We start from the raw sequence: 26,020 nt of genomic DNA on the forward strand, positions 1-26,020 counted from the left end.
AGCACCATTCTAGCGAGGACTACCACTGTTTTAGAGTATAAGTCAATGTTTTGGTAGTTTTAACTGTAATGCTTGATTAACGGTTAAGAGTAATGTCAGGATTTGGTTAGCTTTCGGTAGTACTGTGGTCGGTGCCAGGACGAGGTCTTAAGTTGGGGTCTGCGCTTTATTGCCTACAGTCACTCAAATATTCAAATTATCGCCTTTATTTTGTGCGAATGTCCTCATATAATATGTTTCATATATGAATATATATATCATATATATTTCTTGAGAAGCGCACCACGTTTTGTGCGTCAATAAAGATAATTACTATACAGTATTTGTGGAGGCTAAAAATGTTGTTCCCCGATAAGAACACCAGGGGTCGCAGTTTTTCCGTTTCAGCGAGACCGTGCAAGGGTCAATCGGCCGGTGTGAGTCACTAATTTTAATTTTTTTTGCTCAGTTCAGTTCAGTCGCGTTGAGCCGCATCGCTTACTGTGCTGTGAAGGTAAAGGTTAGCGATAGTGTAGCATCAGGATTGGGTCGTATTATCTCTCGTCAGAAGGGTTAGTGTGAAGCTTTAGGGTTGGTTTAGGTTTAGGTGGTTAAGGTTAGCTAAAAGTCCGAATTAGTCAAAGAAGGGCACTTGACCCTATTAGGCCAGTCCGTCCTCAGTCCATCCTCCTACCTCCGTCTTCATGCTTTTAAAGCACTTCCATCCTTGCATTTCACCAGGCTGCTCCCAACAACAGCATTACACAATTTCATTTTGCTCCAAGTGCAAATATTTGAATTCAATACATGCAGTGTTTGAACCGGTTAGGGATGATTAAGGGGACGGACGAAAATCCGTCCTTGCTGGGCCTGCCCTTTATATATATATATATATAAAAAATAAAAAAAAACATCTCATCCTCCATCCCAAAATGAGCAATTGTCTGTAATTAGTTTTGGTTGGTTAGGGTCAACTTGGAGTATATTATGGGGAGGTTAAGGGTAAGGATTAGTTATTGTTGCAGGGTTAAGTGGTTAAGTGAAGTGTTAGAATCAGGGTTAGTATTGGACAGTGGTAGGATTATATGTAAGGTCTGAATTTCTCAGGGTAGAATTTCTTCTTGAGTTTATAACCGATTAACAAATTTAAAATAATAAAAAAAAATGCAAAAAAATAACTTACATTAGTATCTAATAAATGAATAAAACAAAAGAAAACTTAACCCGAGTTGGAAACCCTAACCCTAACCCGAACCCTAACCCTAACCTCAACCCCTTACCCTTACTCTAGTTGCAAACCTGCACGCTCGTTTGAAATCCTACTTCCAAATGCTTATTTTTAAATCCAACCCTAATTTGAAACCCGACACTAAACCCTAAGTTCTTATTCTTCTTGACTCTAACCCTCATTTGAAGCCCTACTTCTAAACCCTAATCGTAGTTTGAAACCCTATGTCTTAACCCTAGCCCCATTTTGAAACCCTAGTCCTAGTTTGAAGCCCCTCTTAAACCTAACCCTATTTTGAAACCCTACTTTGTTTCCGTAACCCTTTTAACAGAACTAAAAAGCACACTGACTTGCACACGAGAAAACTTTAATCAATTTTTTTCCCAAGTCAGACATGACATCCAAATCAATCACATAAATGTATTTTATAGCAGCGTGTGGAGGGGAAACGATCAGCAGGGCACTGACATTTCTTTTAGCTTGGAGATCGTCTGCCGGCCAGGTCAGCTCAGTCTCGGGTGCCGCAAAGGTACAACAAACATTTCTGGTACGGGCCTGTTGTGTCCTCCTATACACACACACACACGCACGCACACGCATATATTTATTTATACAGTATTCCCTCGCCATTTCACGCTTCACTTTTTGTTCCTTCAGTGTTTCGGGGATTTTCCCAACATATTCATCAAAGAAATGAAATAAAAATACGTCCATATTGCAGTAAGACTTCGAAGATATGATTGAACAGATCCAGTGGCACTTATAAGGCATATGATTGGTTCCCGGTCATGAGATCGCCCAATAAAAGTGAGCACTAGTGGCTCAATCCCGTCAACTGATTGGCTGGACATCATCGCAGCGTCTACCCTTATTTATTTGTTTTATTTGCCAGTCTCCATTAAAACAGTAAACGAACAGCACTTCTGAACAACGTTCTGTTCTGAAAGTCATAATGTTATTCAAATGTGCCGTTCAGTTGGTCAGAGTCGAGCGAGAGAAGAGGTAAATAAAAATGTTGTTGAACATTACCCTGGTTTGCCAACCCAGGCTTGAAATCCAAATTGAAAATCCCAATTTCGGCTCGAAACACGAATATGAATCGTCAAACTAGGTATAATACCTCAATTTCAAGTTTTAAAATCCTAATTCCAAACCCTATCATGCCTTTAAACTCCAATTTCAAACCCTTACCCAGTTTCTATCCCAAATTGGGATGTATCACACTGCTGCAGTCCATGACTATTCGATTCCTTAAATTAAGGCCAGTATCGGGCTCATACCGTGTATCTATACTAGCCCATCCCTCTCGACAGTTTTAAACCCTAACTTGACACGGGCGTTTTTGCAATGTGGGAGATAACCGGAATACCCGAGAGCAAACAAACTCCACAGGGGAGAATGCAACATTGAGGCGGAGGTACAAACCACTTACTCAGGTGTTGCCACACATAAATATACTTGCCGCTTGAAAAGCGTAGCATCAGAGGAGGATATGCTAAGCGTGCTGACTGTGCTGATGGATGTTCCACTCCGAGGATTACGTCGGGCTCCGCCATGTTTGAAAAGACTCAGCTCAGTCTTATAAAGTGTTTGTGCTAAATGTCACACACACACGCATGTACACACACACTTGTGTGTGTGTGTTTTCCTCTTAAACCAGAACAGAGCTGCTGAGGAGGAATGTTTATGTCATCACTCTGCTTTTATGGACTTATCTACAGGATATGTATGGACTTGTTTATAGAAATAGACATACGCACAAAATATACAGTCTGGACTTATTCGGAACAATTGCATCAGGGAGTACATGTTCCACACTGCCTCAGAGGATCACAGCATTCACGATGCAGGATGTTCTCGATACTAAAAATTACCTAGATTGAAACCTTCATTTGAAACAACCGTAGTCTGAAAAGACTACTTTTCAGTTATTTATTTCGATGAAAAGTGTCAAATATTGTACGCTATGGTTCAAGAAGCATACAGAACCTGAATAGTGCTGTAGAGCGAGGCGCCGTACTTGTCCTTGAAACAAGCCGCAATGTCCAGCATGTCCTCCTCACTCCTGGACACCAAGACCCTCATCAGGGTGTCGTCGTCCGTCCCGGGACGCTGCGGAAAATAAAATACGCACAAAAAAAGGGTGGTTTTCAAAATAAAGACATCATCAAGTGTTAGATGGTAAATATCACATGGATGCTCCATTAGCTTGAACCCTACATTGAAACAACGTCAGCGTTTTAAAACCCTTATTTGACACCGTAATCCTGGTTTGAAACCTTCCTTTGAAACCCTAACCCCGTTTTAAAATTCTACCGAGAAGCCCTAATCTGTCTGGAGACTCTAATAGTCAATCCCTAGGCCTCACTTGACCACATAATATGAAGCATTACACATGATTTAAACTCTACCTTGAATAGTGAAAGTGCTAATAAAGTTTCCAGCGAGTGAGAACGTCCCCCTTAGCGCTACGATAGCTAATGATGCTAACTAAATGTGTCGGAAATTAAATTGAGCTAAATTCCCTGTTGTTGAGCTATCTGTCCACTAACAGTAGATTGGGGAACATGTCCTCCAATTAATCCATTCCGCTGGAATTGCTTTGCGCCACAATTACGGCGGGGGGGGACACAACAAGAACAGAGATAACGTTACGTAAAGCACACGCACCCTCATTGATCTGTACAGCAACTCAGCAAAAAAAGACGGAACGCTCCGGGTGCATTTCACTGTGGTGACAAAAAAATTTATTAGTTAGTAATAAAAACAACATAAATGTTAATGATGTCAAGTGTCGTACCGACGGCTAGTAGCAAATTCTCCAGATTTCCTGTGGTCTCGCCTTCAACGCTGTCTTCAATGTCGGAACCGCACAGCTTCTTGTAGGCGTCAAACGCTGCAAACACAAACACAATTTTACAATGCAGTAATCCCCCAATATCCATGATATATTTATTTCAAGCGTTCCAAGGAATGTTTTAATAGCATACATGACACTGTTCCAAGTAATACTAACACGTTTAAAACACGGATTGAGAGCAAAGAAAAATTTTAAAAATTTTTACAAATAGTGTCAAAGCGTACTGATGCCTCTGTTTTGACGCAAGCAAACCAAAGGCAAAGAACTTCTTTTTTTCCTAACTAACAAACTTAATTTTCATCTGAACCGTCGCTTTCTGTAGGTGGAAAAATCAGGATTCATTCTTGTTTCGTTTATTTTCTTTCTAAATATCACTGTGTCAAACTAAATAGTGTGTCATCTAGTGGTCGACAGTGGAATTACACCCAAAAACAAATGGGCAGCAGCAGAATGACAGTTATTTTTTTCATTTTATTTTATTTTTTTAAATCTTTGAAATAGTGGGTTGGTGACCAATGGAACAATGGAGGGGGTTTACTGTATATCCTATTAGTGTCACTGAGACGGCTAACTTTTTTTTTGTCATTTTGCAGGTGAGTGAATTGGAACTTAATGGCTAAAATAATGTATAATTCGGTGAGTTATATGGAGACGATTACCTCTTCTGGAAGATTGTTCTTACGGTCATTGCGGTTTTCTTCAGATTACACAAATATAAAGGTTGAATTAGTTTAGTTAAATTAATTTAATAATCTTAATCACCATTTAATGCTATATATAATATGTTATATTTAATAGAGTGTTTGAACAAAAATTACACGCAATATTGGTCTAAATCCGAACATCTGTCTAATCTATGAAAATGTCACTTTCTGGGATGTTGGTCCAGTGTTGAATCAGGAGAAGTGCAATAATGGACTGCCCCCTGTAGGTCAAAATTGGTACTAAACTTTGAGTGAGCTTGGTTTTTATGCCTCTTCTCTGTTCTATTCATTTTTCACTTACGGCACTTCTAATAACAAAAACTCAGTCAGTTCACTCTAGTTCTCAGTGGGCCAGTTCATAGTTTTGGTAGGGCTTGTTTATTTTCTTTGCATAATATTCCAACTTTTTATCTCATAAAATGATAATCTCCTTTGTACAGGTCATCAACGACGCTTACCATAACTAAATTTGACTACCAATGATAAATTGAACATTAAATTCAAGTGAAACATTGACCCCTTTCCTACCTCCCGGTACTCTCACCTTTCCGGAGATGTTCTGCGCTCCTATTTCCAAGAATGTTGATGAATTTCTCTTCATCTGTGCCGAACTTGCCCTCTCCCGCTGCATATAAGTCCTGCGGTCACGGTAAACGGGCTTCGATGATTACAACTTGTGAGTTATTAATACCCGAGCAGCAGCTGTTGCCAAGTCCCTGTTGGAATTGCAGCTCATCAGTATTCTTTCATCAAATTCATCTCTTTCTTTGGAGGGCTCCACGCACCAAGAAACGTGTCAAACTTTGCAAGGGTGCAATGGTGATTCATGTTTTTTATAAATGACCGTAAAAGTGATCATGGATTGGCAACTTCAATGTTGAAGAGCGCCGCAATTTTTCATCAGTGCAACAGAGCAGGCCACATAAGAGCACACACTTCCTAACCACAAAAATTCCGTTTCAAATATGGCCAAAATGCTTACATAGTTGCCCATCCCTGTGTTCAGTAATAATTCTCAAAAATTCCGCATAATATTTAAAAGCACCGAATTGACTGAACATAGCCTTGCTGGTAGCAAAGGACCCGCTGGTTGTTAAACAAGCACAAATGTCCTCCTATTTCCTCATTACATTGAATTTCTCTCTCCATTCCACAGTGGCAAGAAAGACAATTTCCACAGTGTGGATGTTGCAGCCACACAAGAACGACATTTCCCAGGAGGCTGTGCTTGTGCGCGCCTGCTAGCAACACCTTATACAAGACCCCTGCCTCTATTTTTGTATTGTATGTACGTGTGTGTGTGTGTGTGGGGGGGGGGGGTGTACCTGGGTGTGTGTGTGTGCGTGTAGGGAATAGATAATGATAATTTTTTTTGCTTCCTACCTTCGCATCTTTGGCGATGTTCGCCTCGTCGACTTCCTCCTCCCTGGATCCCTTCTCGGCAAGACCACAGAAAAATACACAGAAAAACTATTTTCTACTTTAAAAAGAAAAATGAATGAATATTAATAAAATAAAAAAAATATTTATGTAATTTTACCACTTTTTTGTTCGTAAAATTACAACTGGATTTTTTGTAATGATTTTTCTTTATTTAAAAGGTATTCAATTTGATTTAACTTTCATTTATATTATTTGATTGTATTAAAACTGAATTAAATTAGATTTATTGTATTAATTAGTAGTATGTATTATATTTTATTTAAAACAAACATAACATGGAGAAAATGATTACATAATTACAATTAATATAATTTGAATTTTTTTTTTTTTGATTACCACAATATTACAACTTTCTTCTCCGCTAAACATTACAACTTAGTGATTATAATATTGCTACTATTTTCTCGCAAAATTACGCCTCAAACATTTGTTGTTACATTTTCATTTCAATGATTGGTAGGGCGTTGTAACATTACAACTTGATTCTTATAATCTCACAACTCGAACATGACAACTTTGTGTTGCTTCTTTCGTGTATTTGTTTGATACTTATCCTCATTTAATTGCGCTGTATTACTCCTCAAAACAAAAATCGTGATCTTGTTCGGTCTACATCATTTATCATTCTGAAAAATAACAATCGATAAAACTTTTTTCTTAACAACAGTAATGTTATTTTTTGCTTAACATGATATCTTCATTGTTATATTGCAACTTTTTTAATTTGTATTTTTTTCTACTTTTTTGTAATTAATTTTGAATTGTATTTCATTTTTGCTTAATGCTGTGCTCATTATGGAATATATTATTTTTTCTTTTAAGTGTGAGCGTAATATTCCTTAAAGGAGAAATTACTGCATTTGTCCAGAAAAGTAGTATTTCTAAGAACAAAGATGAAATATTTTACTATACTATTTATATTGGAATTTTACAAGGAAATAAAACATTTTCTTACTTGGATGGACAAATATGACAAGAATGAATTTATAATATAAAACTGTACTTTTTAAAATGCTTTTTCTCATTTTGCAAATCTCACTTAAGTAAATTTCAACTTTCAGCTCCTTGGAATGTTCCAAATAAACTTTACTTGCAAGAGGATAACCAGCAGCCTCTGGTAGTATCCCGACGTGTCGCTGCAGATGTCCTTCTCCAGATTGTTGCCAAACTCTACAACAAATGATATATTTTATTCTAAAACTTCCAGTATTTTTTCTGGTAATTGTTTGGCATTGTTCTTTTTTTTTTCCTCGCTCTTATTTTTTTTTCTTTTCAATGTGGCCAAAATATTCCTTAAAAAAAACAATTGGATTAAAAGTATCGTTGTAATAAGTATATTATCGTTCTTTTTTTTTGTTGTTAAATGTAACACGTTATAACATCTAATTGTAATTTATTGTCATGGCAATTAGCATGTCACATTTACATCTCACAATAAAAACAATCAGTTGACAACAACTTTTATTCTTGCAACATTGCAACGGTTTTATTGCTATTTGCAATTTAATGTTCTGATGTCGGCTCTGTTTTTTTTTTGCATAGCATTGTAACTTAAACTTTTATTTATTTTTACTATTCTCACAATTTGCATTATTTTTGCAAGCAATATGACAATTTTATTTCCTTGTGACACTGAGAAATTAAGTGAGTTATTTTCTTTACGTTATTTCACAATTCTATTTATTTTTGCCAGTATACAAATTTTATTCATCATATTAGAATTTTCTGGGGTTTTTTTTTGACATTTTTCTTTTTTTTCCTTTATGGTTAACCCCTTTTGCTTCTACTTGAAGCAAAAAAAAAGCATAATAGAATTTATGTCATACATTATTAACGTTATAAATGACATGAAATATGAATGGATGACGACTTCTTTTCACACAGAGAACTCCCCATATTTGTGGTCCGGCATTCACAAATTTGTTCATTCATAGATTTTGTTTTTAACCTATCCTGCAATACTTGCTCAGAAACTCACCTATTTGCTGTTATTTGGCAAGAGTTGGTGGCATCTTGATGCCAAGAAAATAATTTGAAGCGAGTTTAGGAGCTTTATTTAGACAAAAAGTAGTCATTGGTTGCCATTTACAGCCAATTACAAAAAAAACAACTTTCTTTTCTCTTTGGAGCAGAACCCTACATCTGCAAATAGTGCTCTTTCAATGTATTTTGAATTTGTTTTCATCATTCTGTTTTTGGGTGGGTGAGTCAGGTTTATATTTGAAGAACATACCTCAGGCCAGAAAGAATATGCCTGGAAGAATATTGTCAAGGATGCCTTGAAACATGTTCAATAAATCCATTAAACTGCACTGACGTGGTGTTTTAATTTCCTTATCCTTCACGCTTACATGGATCAATACACTCAGCCATAACTGCCGTTTGACTAGTCTTTTTTTCATGCTTAGAAATGTTTGTTTTATGTTGCAATGGCTCAATAGTTCACCACTAATGGCAATAGAAGCACACACTTATTGATCGGCTCACCTTTCTTGTAGACCTTCACGACGTCTCGAATGCGTGGGCCGCTCCTGGAGGCCAAGATCTCAATCAGCACGTCGTCATCAGTCCCGATGCCCTGCAGCGCAACAAGAAAGAATCATCAAGAAGATAGCAATGTGGTTTTTATGGCCCCAGTTTTATTAGGACAAAAGAAATTACAATAAATTTCCCATCTCAATTTTCTTGTCTGACGCAAGCAAGCCAAGTTGCCACGGCGACTCGGAACACCCTCAATTCCAGCTTTTGTATGTTTAATTAACGTGCTTCGCACTCGTCTCAATGCCGGCTGCACAAAGCTTTTGTCATGACGTGTCATGTTGCTGCTCGATGAACCGTTGAGAAGCACAGCTGCGTAGAAAGTATGCATAGGAGCCGAGAATAATACGCTACATATTAGAGCTGAGCGATTTTGAAAAATAACTGCGCTATTTTTTTTCTCAATATGTGACGATTATTTCAAGGTCTTCTTCCCATGTGTTTTTTTTTAAACAAGCAATAAATGAATCTGTGTACAAAAAACAATTTCCAACTTATTATACATAAACGTTTTTATTTTATAAGTTGGGCTTTGGCTAAGGCAAACGAGCCATGAACTAAATTCGATCAATTTGAATTCTATTAAATGTTCCACCCTAGTATATAAACATTATCGTATAGTAGAGTAGAGAGGTCACCAACCCACCACGTAGCCCCCATGGACCACATGAATCACCACAGGCCAGTTTTAAAACTAGCTCACCAGTCATGGGACATTGTGATTTTCTAGGAATGTTATACAAGTGATCATTGGTAAATGCCAACACTTGCACAGATTCAAAGAAATAAAGTGCTGCATATTAATGTTTATCTGTTTCTTAATTGTGACAAATCTTTAATATAATCAGTCCTCAGATAAATTAATTTCATTAATTATTGATAATAACCCAAAATAATAAATTTGTTATTTCAACAGTGCGGACACAACTGCTGCCGCTGTGCATTAATCAGCATCAAAGAAGCAGCTCTCAGCCCCAAAAGTAGCGAGATATCAAATTAGCATGACAATTGATTATAATGTGACAGTGTGTAAGACATTTGTTAATATGCACAGTATAGATTGTACTCGTACATCCATATTTACTTGCAGAATATGTTGGAAATGTCGTCATGAATATTAAGCGCTAACATATTAGCTTTTAGTAGTATTAGCTTGATGGCAGATTATAAACAGCCCAAAAAGAATATTAGAAAGAAAAAGAATCCGGTGAATCACTCTTGTAGTTTTGAACGAATGCTAACTCTGTGGACTGCTTATTTTCTGTTAGTGCTTTTTACTCTGCTTAGCTGTCAGCCATTAACGACGCGTCTCAAAGTGCACATATTCCCAGTTGTCACTCACAAGTTTCATTAGGTGTAAATAACAGATTCAGGCGTGACAATCCTGCTAGTAGTATGCATTTCACCATCATTAGCACAGCATTTTTTTGAAAGCCTTTTGACAATCATTGAAATGAATTGTGTTGTTTTTTTTTTTTGTTTTTTTTCCAATTTCTAGTTATTTCTTTTTAAAGATGGTCACATGCACTGCATTTATTTGCAATAGATAATTGCTGATGAAGTATGTGAAGATCACAGAGGTTCAGTCTATCTATTATTGTTGGTTTGTTCTTGCGGCACAGAATAGCGCTATTATTTTCAAAGTAGAACAACAAACTAGCGTAGCATGCCAAAGGACGAAAATGTAAGACTTATTGTATATTATTATGTGCGAGGTGAACTATCATTATTAGAATAAATTTTGAGATTTTCAAGTTATTCTGAATTTTGTAGGAGGTCGAATAAAGGCAAAATACCAAATGAAAAAAGTACAGAAGAATGGAAGTAATTTACTGATTCCAACTATTTTTTGTTTCGCCTAAAGTCAACATCAGGAATAGGAAGAAAAAAAAAAAACATGAAACAATTCTGTCCAAATAGCGAAAGAAGGAACAGTTCGGTCGAGATACCAACTATTACTTTTTTAGCCTTAATTTATTGGTTTCGGAATATTGCAAGCTTCTGAGGAAAGATATTAAAGGAAAAATAATGAAAATCGGAACAACACGAAATTATTAAAAAAGATTTTTATAAAAATAAATTAAATTTTATCATCTTTAATTTATCAGTTTCACAACATTGGGTGGTTTCTGAATTTTCCTTAAAAAAAATAAACAAATGAAAATTGATCATATTAAACAAACATGAACCATGTAACGACTCTCAAACTTTACCAGCTCGACAGTGGGAAATGTGCAGCTTTTTGACTCTTATTGAATAAACGTCAATCTAGTGGCATAGCATCATGTGATAGCATCAACCAACTTCAAAGTGCTTACTAATTATCCAATCAGATATCTCCAATTTTCTTGGGATCTGGGGATTGATATGTTGTGTCATAGTATCAGCTTTACAGTCGTCAATTCATTTATTTCTGTTGGGGGATTTTACTCACTTGTGCGTCATTTTCCTAGCACCTTAAGTCAAATAAATGAGGTTTTGGGCGTTACCTTGATGGCCTTGTGCAGCAGCGTGGCATCGTACAAAACGGGCGGAGTCATCAAGGCCACGATGAGACTCTCAAACAAACCTCCAAGCTCCGACTTCAGAGCGCTGACCAGATCCTGTGGGAGCCCAACGATTGATGATGTTTGCGCTCGGTAATAACTGCATTTGAATTGAGCTGTTTCGTGTTTCATTTGGAACGTCACGGAGTTAGAGAAGGAACACGAATAAGGCTTTAATCCGTTGCCTAGGCAGAGTGACATAGAGAAATAACGGAGCTCTTAAAAGGTACATACAACTGAAGTGGAGCTAAAAAATGTACTGTACTGCTTTTAAAAGAAGAATGTTCAGTGGTTCTCCAAAATGTACAGTTAAAAAGGTGTAGAATTAAATGCCTCCTCAAAAAGGAGCCTTCATTGGTCTTCTGTCTGTTCAGGCTCACCTTTCCGTAGGCCGTTTTGTACGCCGCCTTTATTTGCTGCCGCTGATCGTTGCTGCGCGCCGCTAGCAGCATGAGGACCACGTCTTCATCCGTCCCTGTAGGACAAATAACTCATGAGGTAAGAGGAAGAAGAAGGTCCTCAAGGGCTGAGAGGAGAACAGGAGAAGTTGGTGATTTGATAATCGATGGCTTGTGAAAGTCAACGAAGCCTCATGAGAGAGAGAGAGAGAGAGAGAGAAAAGATCCATCATCTGTACCGCTTTTCCTCACAAGGGGTACTGGCTATCTTCGGGCAGTAGGCGGGGTACACCCTGAACTGGTTGCCAGCCAATCGCAGGGCACAGATAGACGAACAACCATCCGCGCGCACTCTCGTATCGAGGGGAAATTTATCTGATCAACCTGCCATGCATGTTTTTAGAATGTGGAAGGAAACCAGAGTACCCAAAGGAAACCCGCGCAGGCACGGGGAGAACATGCAAACTCCACACAAGAAAGTCCGGAGCCGGCATCAAACCCACGACCTCATTATTGGAAAAGAGTCAGGTCTAAGAGCTTATAATAAAGTGATCGTTAACATTATTGATCAGTACAAACGAGCGCATTAGGATTTGCACATTAGTGGCATTGCGCAATCAACATGGGATCACGCAAGCCCGTGTTTGCCAATTTCTACTGAGCTGAGTCACACCTGTTCAAACATAACTGTAGGTACTGAAATAATAGTGATCACATCCAAATTGACACTCAATAAGGTACTTTTTTTGTTCTTGAAAAATAAGTCACAAACAATCCAACAATTATTTGGCCAAGTAGATCTTTTATCTGCTTATTTCTGTGCCTGGGAGCAGGTCATTCAGAAATTTGCCAAATTGTGACAAGTGGCAGACTTATCATTGGGCAAAAGGCAATTTCCTTGAGCCCCCAAAAGTCTCAGAAGAACTGATTAATGATGTTTGTTTTTCAACTATTTATTCATGTTTTGTTCTTCATTCACACGCTTAAAAACATTATGAGGGTTGACATCTACTCCTTGTGAATTTTTACGAGTCGCGAGAAAAAACTTTCCAAGCATCGATTATTGCGTACCACTGACAGCTGTAGCGCACTAATGCTAAAGAGATGATATAAGTGGGAAGAATAATTAGACACACGCCTTTGAGACGATACATTTCAAACTGAATATTTACACAGAGGGTTTTTTTTCCCAGTATTTTAGACCCAAGTTGTGAAAACTTCTGCTTGTTTAATTATGCAAATAAAACACATTTAGAATGAAAAATGAGTTGAACACTTACCGAGTCCTCTCATGGCTCGGTGGAGGATATCGGCGTCGTGTTTGCCGTCAAAGTTGACAAAAGGTTGGACGCTACCTCGGTACGCCTGCAGGGAGGAAATAAATTCAGTGATGTACATAAATTTGACACCTAAATAATTCATTGTGAGGACAGTTAAATAGAAATTTAGCCATAAAATAAAACTAATTGTGCTCCAGTTTGCTAGCATTTTTCTGAAAAAATAGATTAGCTTAATTTAGCTGATCTTATCTTCGATTCCAATTGGATGTGATTATTATTCTATCTAGCATTTTACGCTAAGCAAAGCAACTGAAGTTATGTCAAGTTATATGTAAGCCATAACTATTATTATAAGAAAATAATCACAGCATTCAGCATTGCACTTATCACATACAGTATGGGTGGTCATAACATCATGATTAAAGCCATGAAAGGTGTCAAATGGAGCATTTTGGGGGTTTTTTTCCCACCAAGACAATGTGATGATGAATGAATACGCTTTCGCGAGCAAACGCTTTTCAGTTGCTCGTGCAGGAAGCGATAATAATAAGCTGATTAAATGTATTATCTTCTCTTCAAGGGAAAGCCATTGACCTTTTCTCACTTCATTACACACGGCGGCCCGTGTGACGAGACATCTATTTGCAGCTGATTGATTGCCTTACACCCAAGATTTCGTGATAGAATCCAAAGAAAGAACTCACCATGTTCGTTTCTGATTGCACAAAGCTGAAAGAGACAAGATCACACTCATTTGGATCACAAGTTGCTTTTCATAAGGTTCTATGGTCGCTAAATTGCTACCATGCTAACGTGCTATCAATTCTAGCATAATCAAACACCTAATATGGTTGTCAAGCACTTTACCTAAAACCTATCGAAGATAAAATGCTAACCTTCTAACAGTTGCTATAAAATACAAAAACAAAATGCTATCATACTATCACTTGGTTAAAAAAAAAGTAATGTTAACGAGGAAGAAATATGGTAACGTGTTGTAGTTGATGTGCTCACTTGTCAAATTCCATGTTGAAAGCCTCGATAAAATGTTAGTACTTTATATTTGACTGATTCATTTATAGAAGACAATTTTGTTTTAGGTTAATCAGGCTATAAATGAATCAGTCAAATATAAATAATAAGAAGAAGACAAAATGAACTTAATACAACTAAAATGTTAGTACATTGAAATCCAACTATGTACCAATTGTTACATGAAGGGGAAAATGCTAATGTGTTACTTGTAAAAAAAATAAAATAAACACATGTAGATAGGTGACGTACTATATTAAAAGCCTAACCAAGTGGAAAAAAGGCTAGCATACCTTTTATATGCCTCATGTGGTTCTGTCAAGTAAAGTTTTGAAAGCCCAACCAGGGGTAAAAAATTTAGCTTACATGTTATCAGTTCCGACGCTAACATCTAGTGTGGTAATGTAAAGTACTATATTGATCATCTAACATATCAAAAGCCTAATGTGGTTATATTGTACTACTACTAAGACCGTACTACGTTGAATGCAAGGATCAAATGCTAACATGCTACCAACTGGTAAGCTAACATTTCGTTTCTCAATCGCCTGATATGTACTACCATTGATATAAATATTGCAGCGTGTTCAGAAATAAGCTCAGAGTGCACACTGGTTCACTACGATCATTTGGAAATTCAGAGTCCACCAAAAACGGAGTGCCAGTGAGCGCATTAGGTTCTCTGACTGGGTAGACAGTGTGCCATTGCGTCTAGGAGCACAGATATAGGATTTAGGAGCCGCTGATTGACAGACACAAAAAGGCGCCACAGCTGTGTCGATCTTTCAGGTATCCATTAAATGGTTAAACTGAAAATCTACAGTCTTCTGGTAATTACTGTTGGTATAACGAGCATTAAAGATGAAGGACCCAGGAAAGTTAGCTCAGAACTTTTCAGTTGGCGCCATGACCCGGACATGTTGGTTGACAACACGAAATAAGAAGGATTCCTCCACATTCTGCTGCATACTGAAGCTTACTGTAAGAAGGAGGAAAACAAATTGCTCACAAGCTACAAATTGCTCGGTTAAAATCTAGAATATTAGCCACTTATATCAGTTACCACAATGATAACCTAAAGAAGGCTAAAAAAAAACAAAAAACTTTCAACTATTAATCACGCTAACATCTATCATAACAAACTCATAAAGTGATTACGGTGTCACAGATTAGGACGACTTTGTAAAGTCTTACCTGTCGCTAGGTGTGCTCTCTTGTTCAGCGTGCTCAGTAAGTGGCATCTGCGCAGCGTGTCGGGTGAAGAAAGGGAACCCGAGGTCAGTCCACATGTGGTGTCATCTTTTACCGCATGTCTCCATGACCTCACGGGACAGCCTCTAGTGTGTCGCCTTGAGTTAAACGGGTAAGTGAACCCTCGGATGTGAGTCGTTGCCAAGGTGACATTTTGGACCATCTGTTACTTTTTAAGACAATTGGTATACAGTTGATTCGCCCGTGAGGTACTATATTACAACTACAAGTGGAAAAAGTACCCCAACTGTGTACTGATGGTGGATATAAAAAGTCTACACACCCCAGTTCAAATGCAAGGTTTATGTGATGTAAAATGATGAGACCAAGGTCAATCATTTGAAAACATATTCCATCATTAATGCGAAATGCACAACCTGTGCAAGTCAACTGGAAAAAAGTATTTTTAAAGGGACAGTAAAAATTAACAACATAATGAGGTTGCATAAGGGGGCAGATCCTCAAATAACTGGGGATGTGGCAGTGTTTAGATGCAAACAATCAAATTCAAATTCATGTTAAGCAGGAGTCAGAATACACCGGCAATTTTAAGTTCCTGTAATTAACCCTAGTAAAGTTTGGATGTTCGAGTAGGCTTAGTTAGTTGGACAGAAAATGTAACTGCTACAAGAATAAAGTAAAAATTATTGTCTTTTTTTTAACTAATTAAATATGTTAAATAACAAATAATTGACAAAAAAAAAAATAAAAGTCCTGTTTAATGTTGCACCATTAAATTCCAGATTTTATTTTGAAAATTGTTTCTTTTCGAAAAATGTATGATCTTAAAAAATCTGATTTTTTTTTCATGCTGTGACAAAACTTACAATACTGTTAGGAAAAAAAATGGTATTTTCAGATACGGCATCATACGCTTCTACTTTGGTCAAATGAAACTAGATGGTTGGATTAATGTTTCACTACTAGTGTGTCACCCATCTGTCGTTATCGTTTGTTTTATTGATGAGTGTTTATTTCTTTTTGAACACATGCTGCTAGTCTAGTCTTGCATCTCAATTGCTTCAGTGCTTTGCGCAGACGACTGTGTTTTCAGGCATGGTCTCGTAGGATTGGGCCCGATAGGCATCATCATCACACACACACACACACCCCCACACACACACGCACAGCTCACATATCAGTGCACCTTAATTAAAGCGACTTGTGAATAGCGTCTGCTCATGCAGGCGAGCATGCAGCCAATTTCCTCCAAGCCCAAATAAACAAGACGACTGGGCAGCTAATAATGGCGTGATCAGATTGATGGAAATCCAAGAGAGACTCTGCCAGTCATCGACGGGCCACATCATGATGCTCCATTGTATTTCAAGCAGATAGTCACACAATTATCACAGGGTGGCTTCACTTCACATTGAAATGAGAGAGCGTAATGTAAGCCAAATTGCGGGGTAATTTTTATTATGAATCACCAGAAAATGCTTCAAAGCCGCAAGTAGAAAAAAGGGACATTATAGTCCGAAGATTTTTTTTTAAATACAATTACAAGGACAAAAACAAGCCACAATCTTTTTCTGGGGTTAAAATTACATTTAAAAAAGTTAACATAGAAATAAAATGATCATGCTGAAAAAAACCCCATCAGAATTTAAAAAAAAAAAAAAAAAACATCATAAGAATAAATGTTAAAAGCCCACTTATTTGTATATTATATACTATATTATTTATAATAAAACTGAAATATTATTTTTTTAAAATAAATAATAGAAAATTACATTTTTCCAAGATGAATTATAGGGGATGAAATCTGAATACTATGAGAGCAATTGCTTTGTAGTGGAAGAAAGAAAGTTATATATTTTCACGGAAAAAAAACAATGTCATAAAAATGAATTTGTAATATTACCAGGAATAGAGCTGTAAAACTGTAATATTGCAAAGAGCTGTAATATTGCAAAAAATAAAGGCATTTTTGTTTGGGGGGGGGGGGTGGGGTGTAGTATTGCCAGAAAATTGTTTGAAATTAAATGGAATCTATGGAGGGGATGGATGTAAAATATCACAAAAAAAAAAATGTAAAAGTAAAAAAAATAAAGGTTGATTTTTGTGGGAAGAAAAATAATTTTGAGAATAAAATTTCACAATGTCCGACAAATTCGTATTATTTAAAACTATTTTTAAAAGAATTTAGTCAAAATATTACAAATAGTTTCTATTCAAATATTTATTTGTAATCCTGTAGAAAGTATAGTTTTGTGTTATATTAAAAGTTTATTACATTTAAATTACAAGGGTGTAAATCATACAATTATGAGATTAAATTATTATCCCAGGAATTTTCTTTTCAGGGGAAAAAAAAATGTTTACGGCTGTATGACCATGTTTATCCAAAGCTTTATTAAACCAAGCCACCTTGCTTGGCATCCACTTGAAATTAATGAGCAAAAACCATCTAAATAAATAAAACTTTTTCATCATCAATACTTGAGTTAAAGGACAAAAGTGTTGACGTATGCCGATATTGATTTCCTACTCACGCAGTTGGGCTAACACTTGGCATCCACGATGGCTGCGCCTCAGGGACGTGTTGGTATTTCTGAGCCGTGGACGCAGTCACTCGTCAACCTGTTGACTGACATGAAGTAAATATTGTCATCCATCATCAGGCCTCCAGAGTCTCATCAACCTGCAGCTGAATCACCTGTCACTGGATTCATTTCCGCTAATTAGAAATGCCCTTATGGAACAGATTGGTGAACAAACAGCATCGACGTATCGCCTAATTAATCCTCAAATATGCTCTTTTGTACGGAAGCGTATTGCTGTCACACCAGAAAAAAAAATACATCAAACTTATCATGCAACCCGTGAAACTTATCATGTAAAAACGCGAAACTTATCATCTAAGAACGTGAATACTATCATGTAAAGACAAGAAAACTATCATGTAAATACGTGAAAATTATCATAATAATTATCATGTAAAAATGTGAAACTCAACTCAACAAGTAAAAACATGTAAATCATTTTGTAAAAATGTGAAGAATATGTAAAAACATGAAACTTGTCACAAAATTGAATGAATAACGCGGCTCATTTAAAATATTTTTTTAATTAATGGCGAGATTGGAGCTATTAACAACAGTGGATGGTGTTGTAACAAGCATGCATACTCACAAACGGAATTTTTCATATTTGAGTGAAAATAATTACTTTTCACGTTTTTATGAGAGGATTTTCATATTTTTACATGAAATAATCATGTCTTTACATTATAACTTTCACATGTTTTCAAATTAGGACAATTTATCATTTGCATCATTTAACTAGAATTTCTGAACTGGCAATGCAAATATTTATGTGCAGATTTTTTTTGCTGTTGTTTTGCTTTGTTGTTGTATTTGGAACATGTTCAGATTCTGTGTATTGATTAAATGGTTGGCAATATTTTTATTTGCTTTCCAACTCATACTTGATTTTGCCTATTTCAATGACATATTCTGTGTTCATTTCTTTCCCTGGGAATGTAAGTGGATGAATGTGACCTGCTCTACATTTAATCATAAAAATAAAAATAGGATGATACGATTCATATTCAATTTAAAAAAAAAATTGAAAAAAAAGAAAAGGAAAAACTAATGATCCAAACTTTTCGCGCTTGAGCAGTTTTTCACCTTCTGTGCAATGAAATGGATAATCCAGATGATGTCCAAAGGAAACAGCTGTGGTCATCATCAAGCTCTTTTTTTAAGGAGAAAAGGAGAAAAGGCACATTAGAAAAAGATGTTTTAATAATTAATAATAATAACGAGGTGGACATAGCTCAAATCAGACCAGAATGCAACATGCCCATGTCCTTTTAAGGCAAGCCAATAGGAGTCCATCACATTTGTTTTGCTTCCTTACATCAGTCCATGAAAAGAAGGTGGTGGTGGGGGGCAGTCCGTTCATAGCACATGGCGGAGCTCCTGAACCGAGGAGGCGGTGATGGCGTTAGCTGGGGGCTGTCGGAAAGATCTGGCCAGCTGCAGCGTGGCTTTGCCCACCGAGTGGCGCAGCTGCTTAATGAGCATCCACAGCAGCAGCATGATGAGCCCCAGCAGCCCCAGCAGCATCGCCAGGTACACGCTCACGTTCCAGCCCCAGTCCAGCTGCAAGGGCAGCGATGTGGACGCCAGCAGGAATTTGCGGGGGGCCGGCATGGGCTCCACGCACACCCTCCTAAAAAAGAAGAAAAATAAACTTCTCACGGATGGAGCGCAGAGGACATTCCGACAGGTAGCCGAGCGCTAGGTGATGAAATTCCCGTCCGTCTCCATGATTGAAATGGACATTCTCGTTTTCTTCCCGCAGCTGAGTTCCCCTTCCTTGTGCTCCCGTCTCACTCTGCCTGGCAGGGAAGAAAAAGGAAGGAAGGAAGGAAAGAAGGAAGGAGGAGGAGGGACTGGCATGTCACTGGCTGCACGCACGTCACTGGGGAAAAAAAAAAAATCTGGAAAATGTTGATTATTTTTTCCATTATTTGCATTCATGTCACCATAAAATTTCCAAAGATGGTAAAATTTCAGAATCCCACCTTATTTTTTTTTGGGGGGGGGGGACGTACGTTTAAAGTTGTACAACTTTGGGGTTCATCAACATACAGCATGAGACGGCTTGAGTTCTTTTTTTTTTTTGTATTACGTTTTTTTGTTCTTTTTAAACCTGTTGACTCACTGACTGCATCAGTGTTTATCAGCTGGAATCCAACAGTTTACTGCCAGAAAATGTATTCATCAAGTTCGTTTTCAATGGGCGAGCATGAAAGAGGGTCTCACCAAGTTTGCATTTTAAATTAAGGTTTGACAATCGCTGCAATGAAAAATTAACCCTATAGATGGCGGTGTTGAGTCAGTTTGGTTTAGAGGTCGGCAAAGATTCACAGTAGAAGATAAAGGATGAATACCAACATATACATATGTATATATACACACACATATATATACACACACACACATATATATATATATAACACACACACACACACACACACAATACACTAATGATTGCTTTCTGTGTGCAAGGTTCAGCTTTACATTTGCCATTAAGCTCTCCAGTCCCAATCCATCACACTGACAGCTTGTTTTCAAATTGACGTATCACGTTGCCAGGTAACACATGCATACCTCCGCCAAGGCCCAACAGCTAGTATATAAAGCTTGTCTGGTTCTCAACCTACAACAGAAACTCATTGGAAAGCAAAAGTCCATATAGACCTGAACAAATTGCAAACAGGAGCACGTTGCCTTGCAGCAGCAGTTGGCCTTATCTCAGCTGTCCTAAATAGCATTTTGGCCCAAAAGCTGACCTTAAAGCTAAAAGGTGTGCCGTTGGATTTTTTTATAAGATTACAACTCCTCCAATGGCTTAGCATTTCCCCATTTTGAAACTACCGCCCAGGAACTGCCTTCAGGTTTTCATTTGAGGGATTCAACGACATGCGTAGCTTTAAAAAAGCTGCACTCATGTTGGTTTGGATTTTTCAGATTTAAGTGCATGTGTGACCAAAGTTAGCGTTCTAAGGTTAGGCATTACTATGCAACCTTTGTAGCATTTTCCAGACTGTATTATTTTCTTTCCAAGTATTAAACTCAAAAAGTGGCATACTAAAACTTTAGCAAGCCCGCATTTGTTCGCTTTCATAGGATTGACAACTTCATAAATCATTCCTGTTTTATCAAGAGCCTGCACTTACCTGGGTTTTGTGAGCCAGACTGCATTGACCTGGGTTAGTTTTAACCCTTCACGGTAGAAGCAGAAGTACAAGTAGATTGCCCTTTAAAAGTGTGCCAGAGGAACACGTTTTTAAACATTCTAGCTTACCAACTCGAAATTACTTTAAGGATTTTTCGTCGTGGCTGTAAAGTGATCCTCTGCTGCCCCCTGTGGACAATCAGAACAAAATATGCAGGAAGCCCAAGTGAGTTTTAGTGTTAATTTTATTTACAAGAGCCTAATTTGACAGTGCTGCAAGATGACGTCAGTCCCCCAAATATAATGACACAGACGACTCCATGACTCAAACTTGTTTAATGTGTAAAACCCACTTGCTATAACATGACTAGGTTGACTTAGAAAAAACCCAGCAATAACAACTGCTTGGGCATAAAACCAGCTTGTATTTACACATCTGTCTGATTTTAAAACCAGATTAGAATACTAAACATCAGGAAGTGATACAAAAAAAAAGTACTTCAGGAACAGGCCACAAGGAAAAAGACAAGTGACAGGAAGTACAAATTTCAAAAGGGGAGGGGGCAAAAAAAAAAAGTTCAGTCAAATTGTAGAGTAGTTGGCGGTTCAATGGTGGAAACCTCATGATGCCTGGAGAGAAAAAGCAATAAGAGTCTCTTAAATTAATTAACTTATGTGGGTGGCATTAATTCTTACTTGGACGTCTTGTATTTCTCCCTGACAGACTGCTGTGCATGCTGCGCTGCGTTCAGGTACATCTGGTGAAGATCATCCATGCATGGCTTCAGGTCCTCCAGAGTGTAGCCCGTCTTCACCACCAGGGAATTGGGCTGCAACACAATTCAGATGTGTCACGTTTTGTGCTAGAGCCCAAAAGTTGACTAAATCAAAATGCATACCCATGATGCACCAGTGACCGTGTTGTTGGCCAGGATGTAGGCAGCGGCAGCAGTCTGGGAAGGAAGGTACTTCAGGAAGGGGTCAGAATCCACCAGGCTGAGCTCACCAAGGTACTGTTGACAAAACATTGTTACACCATGAATTTAAGAAACATCCACACCCACCAACCAACAGAGCCAGTTTGAGAATTTAAAAATATACAAAAATCCTTTAGCATGTTTGTGTGCCATCAAACTTGATCCTTTAGCACAGGTGACAAACTAGAGGCCAGAGCTGACATTTTACATCGACCAAAAAGGCGCAATATGCTTCGTTCAATTGTCTTGACTTAAGATATTTCAAGCATTTGGTCCCAAGCCCTATAAAATCAAGCATGGGTGAACAATTACTGGCTACTGATTTTAAAAGTAGTTCACCAATTCGTATTAATCATTACTGCATTTCCGATTTACTTAAAGTATTGTTTGCCTTAAACCTGAAGCATCATTATGGCAGTCATTTTTAAAAAAATTACTCCGGCTTGCGTGATAGAGTGGTTTAATTAGCTCAGATTGCCCAGTCGGTATCTTGAGTGACCGAACGCAAGTTGTGGCCGATAGTCGTTCACTAAATTGCATGCGCCCGTGTCTGGCTTCAACAGAATTTCCTCCTGGCTCACCAGCATTCGCATGTGCAGTAGAAGAATTCTGCCATAAAGCTTCAGAAGGATTATTTTTCCAGAGATTTTGCCGTGACATTGTGTGATTAAATTAGTCAAGGGCTTCAACAGCCATTCAGGGCTCACCATTGCAAGGCTCTCCACCTGCTTGTTGGCAGGGTGATGCAACAAGTACTGCGTGAGGAACTGGTTGATGGTGGGTGCCGCCAGATCAAAGGAGAGCACTTTGAGCACCAGCTGCTCCATCCTCAACACCTGCTTCTTGGAGTACGTGTCATCTGTGATGTAGACAAACTCCGACACCTCCGGGGGGTAGATCTCCTCGAATTTGCTGCACGCATTTGGGTGGCGTAAAGCAACATCACGGCGCAGCAGCCATAGCCGTGAGTGTTGAAATGCAACTTACGATGCCAGCAGCATGGCGGCGGTGCCCACGAGCTGCAACTTTCCGCGCAGCACGGACATGGACGACAGGAAGCGGTCGATGTAATTGACGGCCAGGTAGAGCGTCTCGCTCTGGAGCTTGTACTCCTCACCCACCTCGACCAGCCAGTCTACCAAGATGGCGCGCATGCTGTTGGTGATGTCAGGCTGCTTCTTCATGTAGCCCGACCGGGGGCGACATTTGACCTGCGAAGCGGGGCAGTCACATTTAAAACGAGTGGCTCCCAAATCTGCGAGCCGCTTGCTGCATGAAACCTTGGCGTTTAGTTCAGAACTAATCTTTTGAATAAATTGGCAATGCTAAACTACACAGGTGAACTGGACCATCCATTACTAATTCTCCCAGACAATCCAAGATTAACAAAACAGTAATCTTGAAGAGTCCCAGGAAATGGCTGTGTTTTAGCATAAATTAACAAAAAGCAGCAAGATGTGTAGATGTCAATGTGTATGTAGTGACTGTACTCACTGGAGGAGTCATCTTTAATAATATTTGCTAAGCAGAGGGAGCGATTAAGGTCATGCTGACTGTTATGCAGAAGTAGACAGCCTGCCGGACTGCTGAAATAAGCGTTTCACCTCTTGTCACAAACCACCCACAGCTTTGCCATTTCAACACCTTGCCAAAATGAGCTGCTCAACTTGTAACCGGGAATCAAGAAAAAAAAAAAATTGAATCGACATCACATGTTCTACCACAAAGTGAGAGGCTGCCATAATCATTGCAGTTCTAGACATTGACCAGAAAGGAAAGATGGCTTGCATCATCTCTCACCTCCATTTCCCTCAAATGGGCGTGAATCTCTGCGGCATATTCAGGCACCTCCTTGACGTCGACAGTCTTTTCCTCGCTCTCAACCACTGACATATCCATGGGAGAGTCTGAAGAAAAATGAGCCATTTTTTTAGGTAAAACAAATGTAAATGAATTCATAAACTTTCACTCGAGTTACCAACCAAAACTGACATCCATGGCCGGTGTTGGTATGTAGAGTGTGGCCAGAGGTCGGCGCAGACGGGTGACGGCTTGGTCAATCTTAAGTGGAGAGTCTTCGGCAAGCGCCTTGGCCTTCGAAGTGGGGCCATCGCATGGCTTCTTGGCACAGGCATCGGACGGCTGGTCCACATTAATTTGGAAAGGAGGTGGCTTGGAAACTTTGCCAATTTCTTCATTTTTACACAATGGCAGCTTTGAGGATTCCTGTACATGGAAAATAAAACAATGCAGGACTATTACTGATTTTGACATGAGCGCAGTGACACTCCATGTAAATAGAACCAGGCCGTTTTAAAATGCAGACAATCACTTATCCATTAAAAGGCAGTGAGGGCTTAGTGAAGTTTAATAAGAGTGCACACAAGGTAACCAAAATTCAGTACAAATTTGTGTCAGTTGGCATTTTGTTTTGAGACAAAGACTTGTGATTTAAAAACTCACTTGACTGCCACTTAAAAATGAGCACATCACTATTAATTTCTTAATACCCATTCCTGCTGTGACATTCCGAGTTGCTTTTTTTTTCGTGCACATTGACTTTACTAAGCTACTCATGTTGCACATTTGGTCAGAAGTTACTGCTCTCTATTTTAGGTGGATCACAGTCTAGCAGCAAAGTTTGGTTTGTAATTGTACAGTGTGCACTTTTATGTGCTTGTATACAATTTACTTTGATTCATGCATTATGGCATTTTAATTGGGTGGCATCTTAACCAGCTCACCCTTGAAATAAACAGCTGTCCTAAAAGGGAATTGATTTTCTGGATAAATAAAAGGCATTGTCTATGTATAGTGGAGTAATTTTTAAAGTTGCATGAAAGGAACGTGATATACTGGACCAATTAGTTTATTCCGCAATGTGGGGCTTGTATTAAAAGAGACAATGAGAGGCAACGTGATAAACGCTTTTATTCTGTTTTAATTCAAGTAAGGATGAGTTTTGTTTTATATTTTTACACTGCAGAGCAAACTCATAGACTGAAAGTTATAAAATGGCGGACTAAGGGTTTGGTTAATTAATTCAACTTGAACAATTAAATGCATTTCCACACTTATAACAGCCTTGCAAGACTTAAACAGTTATTAAACCAATTACAGATTTAAGGTACCCATTACAGAGGTGCCTCCAATTTTTATCTTTCTTTTTTAGGCTGCACAAAGCACATTTAGCTTAGCATGCAAGCTAACTAGCTGGTGAGGCTACAACAAGCGCGCAGCGAGCAACAACTGACCTGCTTGTGAGGGCGCTGTTTTGGGGCATTGACCTTCTGGTTGTTCTGCAGGAACCCCAGCACGGTCCTGGTGGCAGCCGGTTTCGGGGGAATATTCTCCTGGTTCTCCGAGGCGGCTGCCCGGGGTTTCTGTGAGCCGCGCAGTCTTGCCAGCATGTTTTCTTGGTTGTGGAGGTCACTGGCTTGGCTAATGTTTGCGCCCGACATGCTTCGAGTTGGCCTCTACTGCACCCCACAATTTAGCAGTTAAGTGCAGCAGTTGCCTTTTGTTTTGTGGGAGGATCAGCAATATCAAAGACAATACAGAGTCTAATGTGAGCTGCAACCTTGCGGGAGATGACGGCGCTCTTCCAATTAAAAAAAAAAAAAAAAGCTACCACTTCAAAGTGCACAGTTACTCCGGGGGACGAATGCGACAAAACAAAACGGCGCAACAACTTTCATGGTGCCATAACTTGCACTTCCACTAACCTCCAAGGCAAGGTGACTCGCCACCCCGGTGCTGCTTTACGTTTCCACACTGAATCACTTGATTTTGCAGTTGCTTTTTCTCTCATTCAAGCAGCCCGCGAGGATTGAAACGGGCCAATCGCCAGCCTGTCTCATGCTGACGTCACGCGTGTACAGCAAGCAAGCGTGGACATGCAAGTTTGATTGCAAATTCAAAACTGGTGTTGTACAATTAAAAGTACGGAAGCGGACAAGGTGGCGTCATCAATTTAAATCATCCATTATTGTTGACTCCACACACCTAACCAGTGTTACATGTATGACATAACTGCCATTTTAAATATGGACAAAATACGTGCGCGTATGAGGCAACATGTCCTCTTTTCATG

General features: G+C 38.6%; 3 protein-coding genes across 7 annotated transcripts; 1 reads left to right on the forward strand and 2 right to left on the reverse strand.

Annotated features, from left to right (window-relative positions):
• Positions 1-1,600: 1,600 nt before the first annotated feature.
• anxa5a (annexin A5a) lies at positions 1,601-21,100 on the reverse strand. Of its 5 annotated transcripts, none has more exons than XM_088294700.1 (17): positions 20,952-21,100; positions 19,124-19,607; positions 18,892-18,958; positions 17,755-17,842; positions 15,203-15,249; positions 13,681-13,705; positions 12,977-13,061; positions 11,679-11,773; positions 11,242-11,355; positions 8,702-8,792; positions 7,305-7,384; positions 6,155-6,205; positions 5,316-5,409; positions 4,008-4,103; positions 3,878-3,936; positions 3,197-3,319; positions 1,601-1,775 (listed from the first exon to the last, which is right to left on the reverse strand). In XM_088294700.1, the coding sequence occupies exons 5-17, from the start codon at positions 15,247-15,249 to the stop codon at positions 1,716-1,718; spliced, it is 1,020 nt and encodes a 339-aa protein (XP_088150826.1). In that variant the 5' UTR covers positions 17,755-17,842; positions 18,892-18,958; positions 19,124-19,607; positions 20,952-21,100; the 3' UTR covers positions 1,601-1,715. The 5 variants fall into 5 exon arrangements, with proteins under 5 accessions (XP_088150826.1, XP_088150825.1, XP_088150827.1 ...); XM_088294699.1 differs by having other exon boundaries at positions 17,755-17,849; XM_088294701.1 differs by having other exon boundaries at positions 17,755-17,849; positions 19,124-19,438; positions 20,952-21,086.
• Positions 19,159-19,723, forward strand: LOC148338504 (uncharacterized). Its single transcript, XM_088293498.1, has 2 exons — positions 19,159-19,495; positions 19,571-19,723. The coding sequence occupies exons 1-2, from the start codon at positions 19,205-19,207 to the stop codon at positions 19,721-19,723; spliced, it is 444 nt and encodes a 147-aa protein (XP_088149624.1). The 5' UTR covers positions 19,159-19,204.
• A 77-nt stretch (positions 21,101-21,177) lies between the features above and the next one.
• Positions 21,178-25,756, reverse strand: ccna2 (cyclin A2). Its single transcript, XM_088294949.1, has 8 exons — positions 25,182-25,756; positions 23,910-24,153; positions 23,728-23,834; positions 22,915-23,138; positions 22,635-22,839; positions 21,850-21,963; positions 21,647-21,780; positions 21,178-21,580 (listed from the first exon to the last, which is right to left on the reverse strand). The coding sequence occupies exons 1-8, from the start codon at positions 25,386-25,388 to the stop codon at positions 21,529-21,531; spliced, it is 1,287 nt and encodes a 428-aa protein (XP_088151075.1). The 5' UTR covers positions 25,389-25,756; the 3' UTR covers positions 21,178-21,528.
• Between the last annotated feature and the right edge of the window lie 264 nt (positions 25,757-26,020).

Source organism: Idiotropiscis lumnitzeri, chromosome 4 (assembly GCF_059441095.1).
Source record: "Idiotropiscis lumnitzeri isolate Australia: NSW breed Sydney's pygmy pipehorse chromosome 4, RoL_Ilum_1.0, whole genome shotgun sequence".
NCBI lineage: Eukaryota > Metazoa > Chordata > Actinopteri > Syngnathiformes > Syngnathidae > Idiotropiscis > Idiotropiscis lumnitzeri.